Source organism: Python bivittatus, unplaced genomic scaffold (assembly GCF_059951505.1).
Source record: "Python bivittatus isolate LINGU-HERP-01145 unplaced genomic scaffold, Pbiv_v1 ctg000440_np1212, whole genome shotgun sequence".
In the NCBI taxonomy this organism is placed as follows: Eukaryota; Metazoa; Chordata; class Lepidosauria; order Squamata; family Pythonidae; genus Python; species Python bivittatus.
The window spans coordinates 1,157,498-1,173,906 of record NW_028277063.1 but is presented as its reverse complement, the minus strand read 5'-3'; the positions used below and the strand labels follow the sequence as shown (position 1 = coordinate 1,173,906).

General features: G+C 40.2%; 1 protein-coding gene across 1 annotated transcript; it reads left to right on the top strand.

Moving 5' to 3' along the window:
- Positions 1-3,414: 3,414 nt before the first annotated feature.
- On the top strand, positions 3,415-15,655 carry KAT8 (lysine acetyltransferase 8). Its single transcript, XM_007437542.3, has 11 exons — positions 3,415-3,759; positions 5,622-5,696; positions 6,568-6,743; positions 6,939-6,992; positions 7,106-7,270; positions 7,632-7,721; positions 9,272-9,412; positions 10,793-10,886; positions 11,333-11,483; positions 11,863-12,017; positions 13,922-15,655. Exons 1-11 carry the CDS (start codon positions 3,489-3,491, stop codon positions 13,984-13,986), a joined length of 1,437 nt encoding a protein of 478 aa, XP_007437604.2. The 5' UTR covers positions 3,415-3,488; the 3' UTR covers positions 13,987-15,655.
- Positions 15,656-16,409: the final 754 nt, after the last annotated feature.

Below are 16,409 nucleotides of genomic sequence, written 5' to 3'. Positions count from 1 at the left end.
GTGTCAATGAAAAACACTGCACTAGATAATCAATACATTGCATTTTTTAATAGCACCTCTGATGTAGTATTATTTATGTAATTTACATCCCATCTTTCTGTAAGAAGCCCCACAGCAGAAATTCTCAAAAGACGCATGAGAAATTATTTTTAAAATTAAGTCCTTTGGAACTCCAAATATTCATATTCAGAGGATCTTGGATGATGTGGCTCTACATGAGTTATCATGAGCTCTACCTCCTTCTAATCAACCTTTGCATGAACATAGATCATGTACATCTTGGCATGTGATGTAATTTGATCATTCAGTCACTTCATTTTAATTATCTGAAATACTTGCAACAACTTTTCTAGTGCAAATTAAATCACTCAAGGAAAGTATTACAATGTTAAAACATAGAAAGCATATAATTACTTCTAGCCCATCAAGTTTTTGAAGAGGCCTAGCATACCGACCCACCTGAACAAACAGTTGTCCATTGCATATGCATTAATTGCTCTTCCAGACAGCTTCAGAGCAGGTAACCTGCCTCAAGTCAGATATAACTGGTGCAATGGTGCCAAATGCAGAGGCATAAACGAGTCATTGCTTTATATGTGACTCCATCCATATAGCATGCTTTTAGGAATACATTAGTAACTTGAGGTAAGCTCTACTGAACGCAGCATGCTGCCTGGGAAAATTCTGGGAACTGAAGTCCACACATCTTTTTTTTTTTTAATAAAATTTTTTATTCTTTACAACAAACACAAAACATACATAAACAAACAAGAACATACAAAGGCATAAAAAAAAACATCTTCCATTTTATACCGTGTGTCAACCAGTTACCAAATCATTGGTGCCCCTTTCATAATCTTCACTCATTTATATAAATTCTCATATCATCTATTCAAAATATACTTGTATACTTATCAATTATCAATTATTAATCATTTGTAGCTAGTCTATACAATCATTTATTACAAGAAATTTTAGCTTTCATTATAGTAATACATTTCATATAGTAATACATTTTTATCCATCGATGCGAAAGCCGGGACAGCTCCAAAGGAAGAAGAAGGAGAGGGGTGTCAACCAGGTGAGATGGACCTTTACTATTCAACTATTCTTAGAGAACACCTTAAGTAATTTAAAGTGATTTTTAAAAGTGAAGAAAAGTGGATTAAGTGGCGAGATTGAGCCTTATAAAAAAAAAGGGGGAAAAAAATCTTTGTTTTTTAACTTTCCCTTTTTAGTGGAATTGGCAAGATGTTTTTCTTTTAAAAAAAATTTTTTTTAACTGGATTGGCTTTTTCTTTTCAATACTTAATAATCTTTTATTTCAAGCTTCTTTTTTGATTAAGATTTTTTTTTATTGTTATAAGAAACTTATATTTTTTGTTTTGGAAATGGGGAAAGTGGAGTTAAGAGAAAGTAAATGAAAGAAAGTTGCACTGCCATCTAGAGGCTTGATATGGTGTTTTTTTTTTTCTCATTGTGACGTATTCTCAAGGACTTTGGGTTTTCTAAAAAGATAGTGGGATGTGCATGTTTATACAGGTGCCATCCGAATAACTAAGAAAGCGGAGTTGAAAGCGATTTTGAAAATATTCAAGATGGAAAGTTTGAGTTAGTCACAAGAGCCTTGTTTAGTGGCAGTAGCTCTTCTTTCTGCTAGAAGCTCTGCTTTGCTCTCTATTCCCCCCCCCAGTTGGACTTTTAAAGAGACCTAGCCTTTCCCCTCCTCTTCTTTTTTTTTTCTTTCTCTTGGCAAGAACAAAGATAAAGAATCCTTTGACTTAATGAAGGTCTATACAAGGGGTTTGATAATAGACTATACGAGAAACACAATGCAGAAAAAGATTTTTAAACTATCGAGGATGACTATAAAAAACTGGAAGAAGAGCTGCAGAAATTCCCGCAAGAAAAAAAAAAAGACATCAAAGCTAAAATGGACTTAATTAAACATAAAACGGGATCAATGGAAAAGGAAGAAATAGCACAAGAAATCAGAAACACTAAACAGAACTATTTTGAGGCTTATAAACTGAGAATCAAAAAGGGTTAATCAATTGATAAATGAAAAGGGACAGACTTGTTCTTGGTGTTGAGGGTGAGAAAAAGATTATACAAGATTATAATGGAAAATTGTACTAAGAGAATATTTAAGAAGAAGAAGTAAAACAATATTGAAAGAAACTACTCCAGATGCCTAAAGAAAAAACGAGGGGAATACAACAATGATGGAACTGACAGAAGCTTCAAAAAGCAGAATGTTTGAAAGGACATTTATTATTGCTTTCTCTTATCCAATAATATAGAAAAAGGAATAAACAGCTAGATATTTTGGGATATTGAATGAAAAGGGTGAACTTAAAACTATGCAAGTGTTTGAATAAGGTATAAAACTGAGATATATAGTAAAGAATTGTATTTGATTGTAAATGTTTTAAGATATTAGATTAAAATTCATACATGGTTGGACATAGTAACATATAGACTTTAAATTAGAGATATTCTTGTTGAAACATGTAGTGAAGAATGAAATATGTTTTGATAGTGGTTAGAACTGTAACTTTTAAGAATTGGAAGAATGAAAAAGTACCTATGCAGGAGGAAGTTATTGAAAATTATGGAATGTGCAGAGATGAGTTAAATTGATATTTGAAATTAGAGTAAGAAGATAAGCAATTTTATATGACACGGGATTTGTTTTATTAATGGTTGGATGAGAAAATATAGTAATGTAATGGATTAGGAAATTTTATAATAGAAATTTGATATTAATTACTATATATATATACATATATAATCGATGAAGTCCACACATCTTAAAGCTGCTGAGGTTGAGAAATACTGATATACCCAATTGTGGCCTGATAAACACAAGCGGGGAGAGGGAGAGTTTCTGCAATATAGAAAATAATGATGCAGGGTAAAATGATTTATACTTGATTTGTTCTTTATCCTGCAGTTTTCACCAAAAATGGTTCCCATGGGGAATAAAAGGGCGTCCACCTTAATTCGGGCTACAGCTGTAAAGCACAACTCCCATCATGCTAAACACTGCTATAGAGAACAGACTCTCCAGATGTTCCTGAACTACAACTCCCAGCATTCCTCGTCATCGGCTACAGTGGCTGGAATTTCTGGAATTTGTAAATTAATATCTGAAGGACCGTAAGGTGTCTGGCGCGGTGCGTTTAGAAAAGAAAGCACAGGCTTCTCCGAGGGAACGTTACTGTTTGCCATGACGAACGTGAATCAAATCTGTCAGGGAACTCGGTTTCCCAGCAACGCTGCGCTGGGTGAGTGGCAAGAGTTACATCACGTGATCCGGACTCGATGGCGTCACACTTGCGCGCCATCGCCAGGAAGTTATATCTCTATGATGACAAAGTTTCCGATTAAAGAAATCACTTCCGGCTTGGGCCTGGAGGGTGGGGGGAGCTGTTGGTTGCGAACAGGGAGTGTGCTGCGCGTGAGTTGTCGCGGTGGCGGTTGTCATGGCAGCGGCGGCGGCCGGGCCCGGAGGAGGCGAAACGGCCTCCGCTGCAGACGAAGGCGGCGGGGGAGGGGACCGGGGGAGCCCCCCCGGCTCGGACCCACGACGCCTGGGGCCGGGGGGGCGAGAGGAAGAGGAGGCGCCGAGGCAAGGCAGCGCGGGGGGCCCGGGCAGCCAGAGCCGCCCGTCTTCGTCGCCGCCCTCTCGCGAGGCTGAAGTCACCGTGGAGATTGGAGAGACCTACCTGTGTCGGCGAGGGGACGGGACGTGGCGTAAGTGCGTCTCCGAAGGCGACGGGAACGGGCCGTCTGCCCGCCCGCCCGGCCGCCCCCATTTTTCAGCGCTATGAATATATTTCCCGCTGGAAAGGGCTGTCGTCGTCGTCATAAAACTTGCGAAATACACCTCGATCAGCTATCAGGAGAGTCAGTGGCTTATAGTGGTTAAGGTATTGGACTTCGGCCGGGGAAAGCCAGGTTCAAGTCCACCCTTATCCATGGAAGTTTATTGGGTGTCTTTGAGCCAGTCATTTTGTTTGAGCCCGACATATCTAACAGGGTTGTGGGGAAAAGCGCAAGAGGGGAGTGCTGTGTATGCTGCCTTTCCTTGTAGGCAAGACAGGAAGTAAATCAAATAAATAAATAAAGCAGGTGGTTTTATCTACTACCTTCCTCACAATGAATGCAGGATGTCCTTTCACCTCTATCTTTTATTGATTTAATTGTAATTCCTTTGTGTGTTGTGAGCCACCCAGAGTCATTGAGAGTCAGACACCATACATGTTTAATTATTCTTATTATTATTTATAAAGATGATTATTGATTTAGCACTTTTAATCTCAAATTATTTCAAAGATTCCTAAAGTGCCATAAAACATCTAAAGCCAAATCCATCCTGCGTAGCTTAATACACAGCATTAACATGAGCCACACATAGTTGTGAAATACTCAGGTCTCGTCCTCTTTCTCTTTTGAAAAGGATGGTTAATCCATTTCCCCAAAGAGAAGAAGGAAGCTATCACATTAGGTTCTGAAGGAGGTAACACAATTTTTGGGCCACTGGAAGGATCTATTTCATATAAATTATTATATGATACCAGAAGCTAGACTGATAGCCTGATGGCTTCAAGTCTCAGTACAGTTATTTAAGACTGATCCTTGGCACATTGATTAACAGTACTCCACTGAACGTTCTATAATTTAATTGCAACTAAACATGCATGGGGTATGCATTCTCCTTCTTCTTCTGTTACATTTCTCTAAAGTATCCTTGTACATATTACAGAAATATGTGGAGACTTCTCTGTGTTCGCACTCCTATAATATTGTGGGTCCTTGGTTACACAATGCCCACATCAGTGCCTCTAGCTTAGCTGGTAAGAATGAACTTAAGTTTTATAGGCTACTTCCATGCTGGCTTGCTATCTTTTGGGGAAAAAATGTGTTTTATGGTCTTTTTTGTTATATGTTATTTTTCTGTTATACTGGGCCACTATCTTCCTAATCCTAATTAGAGATAAACTGCTCCTAGTGCCCCACTTTTGGGAGATAACAGGAGCTGAAGCCTGGAGGTGCTGTTTCTTATAGTTTCTAGCAATACTGATTCAATGGAACAATCTCTTCGTAGAAATCAAGCTGGCCCCCTCCCTGAGTACATTGCAAAAAATTCTGAAAATTGAACTCTTACACTGAACTCTTCCACAGACCACTTTTGTTTTATTTATGAGTTGTTATTTTATTGTTTATTGTTTTGATTTTATGGTGATTTCCTGCTGTTTATTCCAAAACATCATTTTCCTACATTGTGTTAATGCTGCTGAGAGTTGTTTGATTGCAGTGGGCTATAAGTACAATAAAAATAATACATCTTGCAGAAATACAGCCTTGATAAACTATCAAAATCTTTTCTGCTCTTTTCTTTCAACTATTTTCAGCAAGATGCTTCAAGATAAAATATTTGTAACTTGCAGCAGTCTTTTCCAGTTTAGGGCCCTCTGGATGTTCTGGGATTACAACTGCCCAAATTCCCAGCCAGCACATCTGGAGGGCAACGTATAGGCGAAGGCTGATTTAAACTTCTCACCTTTCATCACTGAAATGTCCTTTAACCGAATTGGTGGTTGCTTCCCCTTCAGATTCTGCAGAGGTGATTCAGTCTCGGCTCAACGAGCAAGAAGCCAGAGAGGAATTTTATGTTCACTATGTAGGATGTAAGTGCCATTTTGAGATTCCGTATCTGTATAATGAAGAGAAAGTTTGAGGTGTCTTACCTAGTTCAGTCTTCCCTAATCTCATGCCCTGCAGATAAACTGGGATGATAATTCCTAGAATTCCTAACCAACTGACCACTGATCTAATCAAATCAAATATAACAAGACTTTTATTATTTTTTCCTGCAATCTTCCATAAATTATATTGTTTGGTCAAGTCATTTTGAGATCAGATGAGCATAGGGAGATCTATAGTTTTAGGTAGGTTTCCTAAGTTTGTGTTTCTGTCTGCACCCTAATGATAAGTTGTTAGATAAAGAAGCATTGTAGTGTGGCCTTAGCACAGTGTGATGAGACCCAAGCTGTGCCAGTTATCCCACTTTGTAGGAAAAAAGGCTTGTCAAGAGTAAGAAGTAGAGGAAGAAATTGTATGTCTTGAGTTCAATGTTGAGCTCTGGGAAGACACTGAAGGAGTGTTTATTGGTGGAAATCAGGAAGATTTTGCTTAATGTCAATTCAGGGTTTTATTTTTCTAGTACTAGAATTAAAGCTGTCACACACAGTCTTTGGACACACACACATTCAAAGCTCTGTTTAGGGTGGGGATTTTTGTTTACTGTTGATAAATCACTGGCAGTCAGAAGTCCTTGCTGATCTATGGCAAATCGTCTAAAAGTCCATCAGTAGGTTCCAACCTATATTCACTCCAGATTCGAGCAAGGCAGGATGGGTTGACATTCTTGTTCCCATATTTCATTTCTAGGTAGAGAACATTTAGAATATTTTGTGTGGGATGGAATATTTTGTGTGGGTTGGTTGCGGGGAATGGGGAGATTTCCGTGATCTCCTAACTCTCCTCCGGCTCTCACAGTCAACCGACGTCTGGATGAGTGGGTGGATAAGAACCGCCTGGCCCTCACCAAGACAGTCAAAGATGCTGTGCAGAAGAACACTGATCAATACATGAATGAACTTTCTGAGCAGCCAGAGCGCAAGATCACTCGCAATCAGAAGCGCAAACATGACGAAATCAACCATGTCCAAAAGGTGATGCAGGGGAGAGGTGGCTAGGAAGGTTGAACTGTGCTATGCTACGGAATATCCATTCCAGAGGTGGAAAAAAAAAAACCAGAGTACCTGAATGCACTTTTGGTGCTATTGCTACCCTTATGCTGGCAATAGAAGGTGACTTTTCCAGGGAATGTTTGCTTATACCCACCAGAGTGTTTTCTCCCACTGCAGACTTACGCTGAGATGGATCCTACTACAGCAGCTTTGGAGAAGGAACATGAAGCAGTGAGTGTTTATCGGTGCCTAGTCTAGCCTTGTCTGGCTTTAAACCCAAAGAGTATTGGAAAAGGAAGCATAATTTTGTTCCTAGGCCACCGCTTATCTTTTTCTCTCCTCAGATCACCAAAGTGAAATATGTGGACAAAATCCATATTGGGAACTATGAGATTGATGCATGGTATTTCTCACCATTCCCAGAAGACTATGGGAAGCAGCCCAAGCTGTGGATCTGTGAATACTGCCTCAAGTACATGAAGTTTGAGAAGACTTACCGCTATCACCTTGTACGCAAGGGGGAGGATGGTTGCCAGGGGCACAGGGCTGGGGAAGGTTGGGGTGGGAGAGAATTGAGCACCATAGAACCTGTAACTGGAATGAAACTATCAGAAAGGCAGAGAAAACAATGTTTGGGGATCAGTGTATACCACTACATCTGAACTGGCGTATTTAGTTTCAGTATTTTCACTGTTATCAACCAGAAAAATCTAAAAGAGTAATACTAAAACGAAGCTGGAGAATAGTAACCTGGTCAAAAGCCAAATAAATGTAGAAGCTGCACTGAACAAGTCAATGGGTGGAATTACTCAGAAAAATTGTGGATACCTGGCATTTTTGGTACTCATAGATCTTGTTGTTGTTGTTCAGGGGCAATGTCAGTGGCGACAACCACCAGGGAAAGAAATCTACCGCAAAAACAACATCTCAGTATATGAGGTGGATGGCAAAGATCACAAGGTAAGAGCTCACTTCAGCTCCAGGGTTTCCACTAGCTGTTACTGTTTTCATTTTCTGTGGTCCAAGTGGCAGGTTTGCTACTTTGGGAACTTGGAGTTTGCCATGTTCACTCTCTTGAAAACTGGCTCTTCAGATACAAAGTCACTCCGGATAGTCATGAACAGTCATTAACTAGGTATATAATATACTTCTCCCCACATTTACAAGTCATTTTTAACTGAATGCTTGTGGCTGAGAATGTTTATTTCATTGATAGGCAAAGCCCTAGAAAGGTGGGTTTAAGGAAACTAAGCTTGGAAGGAATCTCTTGGGATTTCCAATGCTGGCTGTTCATCAGTAGTGGCCTTAATATCTTTTATACAAGCCAAACTATATGCAGATAAGAAACTTTGTGTGGGCCAGTAGCCTCTAACCTTCAGCCTTTTGATATAGAAACAGCTATATCAAAGATGGCAAATAACTTGGAAAGCTGTGCTGACAAAAACATTTTGAGAGTTGTAGTCCAGTATATTTAAAAGATATATCTAAAAACAAACAGATGGCTCATTGAATAAATCAACCCAGAGTTCTCACCCAAGACACAAATGACCAGGCTCAAGTTATCCTACTTCGGACGCATTATGCATTATCCAAAGATCCAACTCTCTGGAGAAGGCCTTAATGCTGGGAAGGGTGTAAGGAAAGAGAAGAAGAGGACGACCACCAGCAAGATGGGGGAACTCTATTACAGCGGTGATATCTGCACCTTTGGAAGTCCTGAAGGACCAGTTAGGAACAAATCGTCATGGAGAAGGTCTATATAGTCACTAAGAGTCGATACCAACTTGGTGGCACCTATTGAATCAATATCTAAAGGGTGCCAGGTTGGGAAAGGGTAATCTTGGGCATGGATAGTAATATGGAGGCTGTTTTATTGAACCCTAACAGTGGATAAAATCATAGGTAAGAACTGGTTGCATCTGTATTTTGGGAAGACCAATCAGGAAGTTATGGAATGTATCAGATAATGCAGAATATGAAATGCAACCAGAAGATTCACTTTCTTTTCAAAGAATCACTTAGAAACTGTAGGCTGATTGTAAGTTGGGATATGCAAAACTATAATTTCAGGACATGGGCCAGCCCCTGGAACAAGTCTGTGTCGTCTGGAATTGCTTTGGAGGTTAAATTCTGGAAGACTGCCAGACTACCCACAGAATGGCCCAGATAGGCCTGGTTCAAAGAAGGAGCAGTTGGGTTTGCAGATAGCTATTTGTGAGGCTCAAAAGCTTCCAGAAGAGGAACTTTACACAAAGTTTATTTTTCTGATATGCATTCTTGGCTTTTTGAACAACTTGGATATACTGTCTTTCACTCTAGAAAACCAGATTTTGGTTTTAGACAACAAGTTGTGAATGAAGTGCTATTGTTTTAGAAAGAATATTTCAGAGACGCCTTTTCTTTTTTTGGTAAGGAAAGGGCCAACGCTTGTCTTTCTCCTCTTTGCTCCTGGGTTTCACACTTTTTGTCTGAAGCCTATGTCCTTATTGATGCTTGATTTTTTCCCCCAGATTTATTGCCAGAATTTGTGTCTTTTGGCCAAACTGTTCCTGGATCATAAGACCCTCTACTTTGATGTGGAGCCCTTTGTCTTCTACATCCTTACTGAGGTTGACAGGCAAGGAGCCCATATTGTTGGCTACTTTTCCAAGGTACTGGCTGCCTGTGTTCAGGGAGTGGAGAGTGAACTGTAACTAAATTTGTGATATAAAGGGGAGGACAGACATTACAGATGTGCAAAGTATTCTGTGCAGTACTAGTTTTAGGTGCTGTGTATGTAAATCCAAACTTAGGGTCTTTTGATCTGTTCATGCTGTTTTCATCCATGCATGGATCAAAACACTGTAGCAGCGGTTCGGGATAGAAGGGAACAGGGAAATATCAGGGAGAGTGGTGGGGATGGCTGAGGGAAGGCCCTAGGAAGATTGGGAGGGGCAGGAAGGCCATTGGGACATCAGCAGTGGTTATGGGGAGGGAGAGGAGGGAAGGCTCTGGAAAGATCAAGGGCATGTGCTGCACTGGGAGTTATGCAGGACAGAATTGGGGCCTAGTGCACTAGCCCTATTCACTCCATCTCTGTCTTATTTTGCATAGAACCATCCAAGCATCCTGGGTTTCATTTCTAGCAAACCATGGCTGACCCAAATGATTCAGCAGAACTTTCAAACTAAGAGTTCTCATTTCTTTCTTCTATTTTGTGCACACCCCAAATGAGCACTTAGAATCTTATTTCTATGTGTTTAAAATGTGTGTGTGGTAAGAAAAGCTCAAAGTAGAAAATGCACTTTAAGAAACGTGTTCATGTTTGTTCAGTTGTTATAATTTGACTTCTGACAGGGAGGGGGAGAAGAAATTGCTGTGTGTGTATGTAGGTGTGTGCATGTGTGTGTGTGTCTGGGAATCTCTGGTTTCCTCTGAAGTCTGTGATACCATCGTTCATTGTCTATGTGCTTGGAAGCCTTTATTCACAGACAGAAGGACAAAGTTTTATTGCATTTGTATAAATCTGATTCCGCAAGTAATATAACAAACTGCAGTGGAGTAGGCTCCATAACAGAAGCCTGTGTAATATAAGGGTTGAAGTGCTGGACTAAATTCAAGTCTACACGCACCCTGGAATCATAATGGGTCAATCATTATGATTCAGAAAAGCCTTATGGCCACAAGGTTGCTCTTGGAATTAAATTGGGAAAGAGCATTGTGTGCAGGCTGCCTTCAGCTCTGGATGATCAATAGAATACAAATTTAGTAAATAATTTTATAATTTAAAAAAAATATATAAAGAGAAAAGAAGATAAATAAATTAGTACCAAGGTTAGTTTAGCAGAGAGTTTCCAGCAGAAGAGGAAGCATGGATTTTATTATCCGTGACAGTGGAGCAAGCTTCTGTAGGGCTTCCAGATATCATGGCTACAAATGATGACTATTTTTTAAAGAAACAACACTATGATTTTCTGGATGTTGATTTCTCCAGTTAGTGCTAGGTTTCATACCATCATTTATTTGACTCCTGTGATTTTTTTTTTCCCCAGGAGAAGGAATCCCCCGATGGAAATAATGTGGCTTGCATCCTTACCTTGCCCCCCTACCAGAGGCGGGGTTATGGGAAATTCCTCATTGCATTCAGTAAGCTTGTTTTCCTAGCCATGAATGATAACAAGAATGAACTGCAACATAGATTATCAGTCCCTTAATTGCTTCCTGTTGTTGGATTTGAAGATAATCCCATTTTGCCCGATTCATTAAAAGGGTGACAGGTTACCTCTGCTGCATCTGCTCTGCCTACCACTCTTTGTAACACCCCTCCCATCCTGATCACTTTAGGGGTACCTAATCTGAGTTATGGTCCTAAATATTTAGTACTTCTTGTATTTTGAAGTTACTAATTTACTTCCCCCACCCCAGGAAACTGTGAGTTTGTGTACTAGTTCCTGGTTTCTGCAAGAGTTTTTCATCATGATAGCACACCCTTGATCCAGTCTGAGCTTTTCATTCAGCTCCCAGTCCTTGAAATGCCTGGATTCTGACTGAGATGCTTTTGAGGCTTTGACTTCTGATCTCTTGTTCCATAGGCTATGAGCTCTCCAAACTTGAAAGCACAGTGGGATCCCCCGAGAAGCCCCTTTCGGACCTCGGCAAGCTGAGCTACCGTAGCTATTGGTCTTGGGTGTTACTAGAGATCCTTCGGGATTTCCGAGGCACTCTTTCCATCAAGGATCTCAGGTGAGAGGAGATCTGACTACAAGTGATAGTAAGAAATGCCTCTTGGTGTTGAGGGAGGAAGGGCCCCATTTCCTGCCTATACTGACATTTATGGTGATAATTTTACTTGGTGATCATATATATTTATTTTGTATTGGCTGTAATTGTTTTTAATTGCTTTATGGTTTTATGTTTGTTTTCCGCCCAGAGTCACTTGCTGAGATGGGCAGCTACAGAAATCAAATAAATACATAAATAAACAAGCATGGGCCCTTTCGTAGCATTTTACTGTGGCGCAGCCTTGACTGAACTTAATGTGACCTATTTAAAAGAACTCCTGACCTCCCCTTATCTTGTACTTGTTCAGCTGCTGCTCATGTTGTTGTTTCCCTTGGCACAGCCAGATGACCAGCATCACGCAGAATGACATCATCAGTACCTTGCAGTCATTGAACATGGTCAAGTATTGGAAGGGGCAGCATGTCATCTGTGTCACTCCAAAGTTGGTTGAGGAGCATCTCAAAAGTGCTCAGTATAAGAAGCCTCCTATCACAGGTACTGAAGAACGGGAAAATGGTGGACAGGGCAAAATAGTGCTCGGCATGCTTTTGACTCCAAGTCTGGTTTGCTAGTTCAGATCTATATGTGGCATTTAACTCAGCACTCCTCCTTCTCTTTCTCTTTCTCTCTTTGCCTGTATACAGTTTCCAGATCTGCAGTGACAGTAGAACTGTCAAGATCTCCTGCCAGATTCTTAAAGTTGCTAGATTTAGCTTCTTGGCCTGCAGCCCCCAACCTTTTTTCTCTGTGCAGTTCTTATAATATTGCATTGTCTGCATCTTACTTCCTTCTTAATTCCACATTTCACCACCTGTTGCTTCTTTGGATTCCCAGTTTTAACCATTCTCATGTGGGTCATTTTCTTTCTTTTAGCTTTCCTGTGTGGGTGTGGATATGAGTATGTCTGTTTTTCTTTCTCCCTATGGCAGACAGTGTGTCCTGATCTTCGGTGCTGTAAAGTTTTTGAGAGCCTTCTCTTCCGTTTCCCAGTTTTTCTATAAGCACCATTCTTCACCTGTTTGTCCTTGGGGATTCTCCTCAGGCCATTGCCTGTGCTGCAGGCTGCTTGCTTCTAAACTTATCCTTTTAGTTTCCCAGTTCCTTAGAACCTCTTTCCAGTCTTTACTGTGCTCTCTAATCCCAGCTAAACTGACATTCTTTATTCCCTCTGAGGAATGGACTTCAAACTATTAGTCTCCTAAGCAACTGATTCCATGCCACTGCACCAGCTCAGGCAGTTAATAGTTAACTCCCATAAGATAGCTGGGAAGGATTATTTATTTGCTTCTGTGTGCACGTTTACCATACCGGAATGCAGAAGAGGTGGTGAGAGAATACTAGCCTTTCATTTGAAGCATGTTTCAAGCTTGGTGAAAGTTCATAGGGTGAGATTGTTTTAGGTAGAAAGAATTGCCTGTCTCTATTGTCCCTTTCAATTCATACTGAATGAAAAGTTTATTACAGTCAAAGGACCCAAGAACAAACACAGAAAGAAAGAAAGAAAGACATTCTGTCATTTCATTGGAAACAAAGCATTCAGCAAATAGTAAATATTTATTGTATGTAGTTCTTATTAGTGTTTCCAGACAAAACTGGATGCTTAATCTTTGCTAGCTTATACCACTGCAGTTTGTGCACACAAGATCTTCCCTGTTTTGCAGCACAAGCAGTAATACAACATAAATACAGAGAAACTTAAATACTTTGTACATTGTGAGTACAAACATTTAAATGACCTCTCACCACAGTACTCTATAAAGCTGTTTCCACAACTAAGCCAAATAACTTGCTTTTGGCTTATTGGTGATCATGCAGTAGGCCCAGTATCTGCTAAGTGTAAATGCAGAGGCATCTAGGAAGAAGTCAGGCGTTCCAGATTTTTGCTGAAAGAGGCATTGTTTTTTTTCCAGGGAGCTGATGACATTCAAGGATATGTCATTTATGTAACAGGAGCTGCAGGGAGATTACTTGTACCCCCTCCCAGGTCTCTTTCCTTTTCAACAAGCTGCTCAGTCAGGAGCTACTGGTTGGGTGGGGCTGAAAAGCTTGAATCTGGTACAAACAAGGCATAACTCTGCTTGTAAAATGCATGGTGGTCTGAATGGCAAGCAGAGCCTCTTAAAAGCTAAAAGGAATTTGCCATGGCACTTATTTGTGTTTGCTGTTAGTAGCCCAAGTCATAATTTTATTCATTTTGCTATCTGTTGCAAAAGTTGTTTCTCTAGTACTCAAGTTGGTTAATCTGTCGAACTTCCATGGGCATTCTCAGTTGAGGCAAGGACATTCCTGCCCATTAGAGATAGTGATGGAACTTATTTGGCTGCTCTGCTTTTTCCACTTACCTGCACAGATCTTCTCACTTGCCTTATTCCCTTTTCTTCCCTTTTTCCTTTCTCCAGTGGATTCTCTCTGCCTGAGATGGGCACCTCCCAAGCACAAGCAAGCCAAGATTTCCAAGAAGTGAAGGAAAAACTGACATGAAAAACTGAAGGGGCTTGGCCTCAGTATACATCCACTTTTTATTTTAGAAGATGTTCAGTAATTTAGCATTGATGTCAGTTTTGTACTGAATGGGTATACATGGAACAGGTGGGTCAGGGTTATGAGAAGGACAGATGTTATCGAGTGTTGCAGGAACTCTGTCCAAGTGGGTTCATTTGAATGAAGACTACTTATCCCTTTTTTTCTTCTGTTGCTTGACATTGAGCTCCATTTCTTTCCTTCTTGCCAAACCTGGTGTCTTACTCTAAGATAGAACTGGTATCCACACTCTTATAATAAGAGGAACAGATAGAGTCCTATTATTTCTTATTGACCTACAACGATTGACAGTTCTAACCTACTCTAGCTAGAGACTTTAGGATACTGCCACTCCCAGAATCAAGCAGGTTATTAAATATAGCAGAATCTTGGTAGTACAAGATCTGAGCAGTAAATAAACACATGGGTGGGATATTTGAGGAGCATGTGGTCAGTGAAAGTTGGAGGCACTGATTACCATCAGCAGTATTGAAAAATAGAGATTACAGACTATCCTAGGAAGGAAGATCAGCTTCCCCAAAAGAGGTGCTGGAGAACCTGTCAGCCTTGTTCAAAATATTGAAAAATCTGTGTCTTCTGTAATTCTTGAGAAAAAAGTCTCTCTGGGTAGATCTGTTGTCACTCTCCGTGTCTTCAAAAGGAGGGAAGTTTGAAAGTTCCATCAAAGGTCTTACTAGATCTAGTTATACTAGATAAGTAGTTTGAATCCTTTCACTGTCCCACACTATTAACAATGTGGGAAAAGAGAGAAACAGCAACAACGTTTTGAAGTAGTATCTCTTGCCCCACAGTCAACTTTGCTGACAAAAATAACAGAAGCGATAGAGTTGAATGCTTGGTAGCCAGTAGCAGGAGAGTCAAGATTTGGGTGCTATGACTCAGGAAAAAAAAAGTGGAAATAGGCACATATAACAGTTAAAAGTCCTATGTCACTTCTAGCTGTAAGGTGTTCCATAGTGCAGTGGGGCTTATATGATGTAACCAAAAGGAAATTAACCAATTTCTTTTGCAGAGCTTCAAAGTAAATGGTTCTCTATAGCAGGGTTCCTCAACCTTGGCAACTTTAAGACGGGTGGACTTCCCCTTGCTGGCTGGCGAATTCTGGGAGTTGAAGTCCACCCGTCCAAGGATGAGGAACCCTGCTTTATAGAAACAAAGTATTGAAAGAAGTCGGAAGAACCGTGCTTTTGCCTTAGGTGCACTTCTCAATGACAGCCTTTACCCAGATGAATGGACGAACTCCAGATAGGAGAGAACTATTATTACTTGGCATTTCCCCTTCCATTGTATGAACTGCATTTGGTGGTGATCAAATGAGAAGGGACTTTTCAAAAAGATCAGAAGTGTCTTGAACCGATCAAGTGGGCCGAAGAGAAAAACTTGCGACTATTTATGCAACCAGTTTCCACGAGGGTCCTTGCATGCTTTTAATGCTGGGGCCAGTGATTTTGGAAGGGGCCCTGGAGCTTGTGGTAGATGTATTGGGTAGAAACATCTATTCATATAGTCGCCCTGCTGTAGTTTTTATGTGTACACCATATATATAGTGTGTTCTGTTTAAGAAATATTTTAATAAAAAACTTATAAAACAAGTACTGTGCCATTTTTGACTAATTTACAAGAATTAGAAGGTAATCATTAATGGTGGCATAGTGAAAAACTCTAAATGGCAAGAAACAGCCCTTGGAAGTGAAAACTAGAGAAAAACTGTTGAGGAGGAACAGACCTGTAGCAGGATATGAAGATTGATTTGTATCAATATGCTTAGGTCATGGAAAGTATGTCCTTTTTATAACAAGAGCAGTAGTTAACAAACTTGTTACACTGCTGTGAAGGGGTTTACTAATACATCTCTCTCTCATTTCCACAAGGTTTGACTAACAACAACATTCCAAGGTGTCAGTTGTTTAACACTCAACCTTAGTGTTCCTCATCTGCAAAATATGACTTGGTTGTTTTTCTTGATTAGCTTGGGTCTGGTGACAGTTTTGTATGAGAACTGCACATCTACAGTAATCTCAGGTTCTTGACCAACTCATACCAACTATTCAGTGTGCAGCTCATGTGACGAGATCAATTCCATGAGTCACACACTCAGCTGTAGGAAATACAGATCCTGTTAGTGTGACATGTACTTCCTGCATGCCTCCTGAAGAACTCTACCAGTATATCTTAATGCTTTTAAGCAGCTGCTTCGCTATCTTTGAATTTTCTCTAGTTCCACCTTGACATTTCTTGTGAGAAAAAGTCCACAAAGCTTCCCTTTAGTAATAAATAAAAGCCTTATTAGTGTAGAATTACCATTCACTTTATTAAAACCCTTCATCTTGAAAGCAGCATCTGATT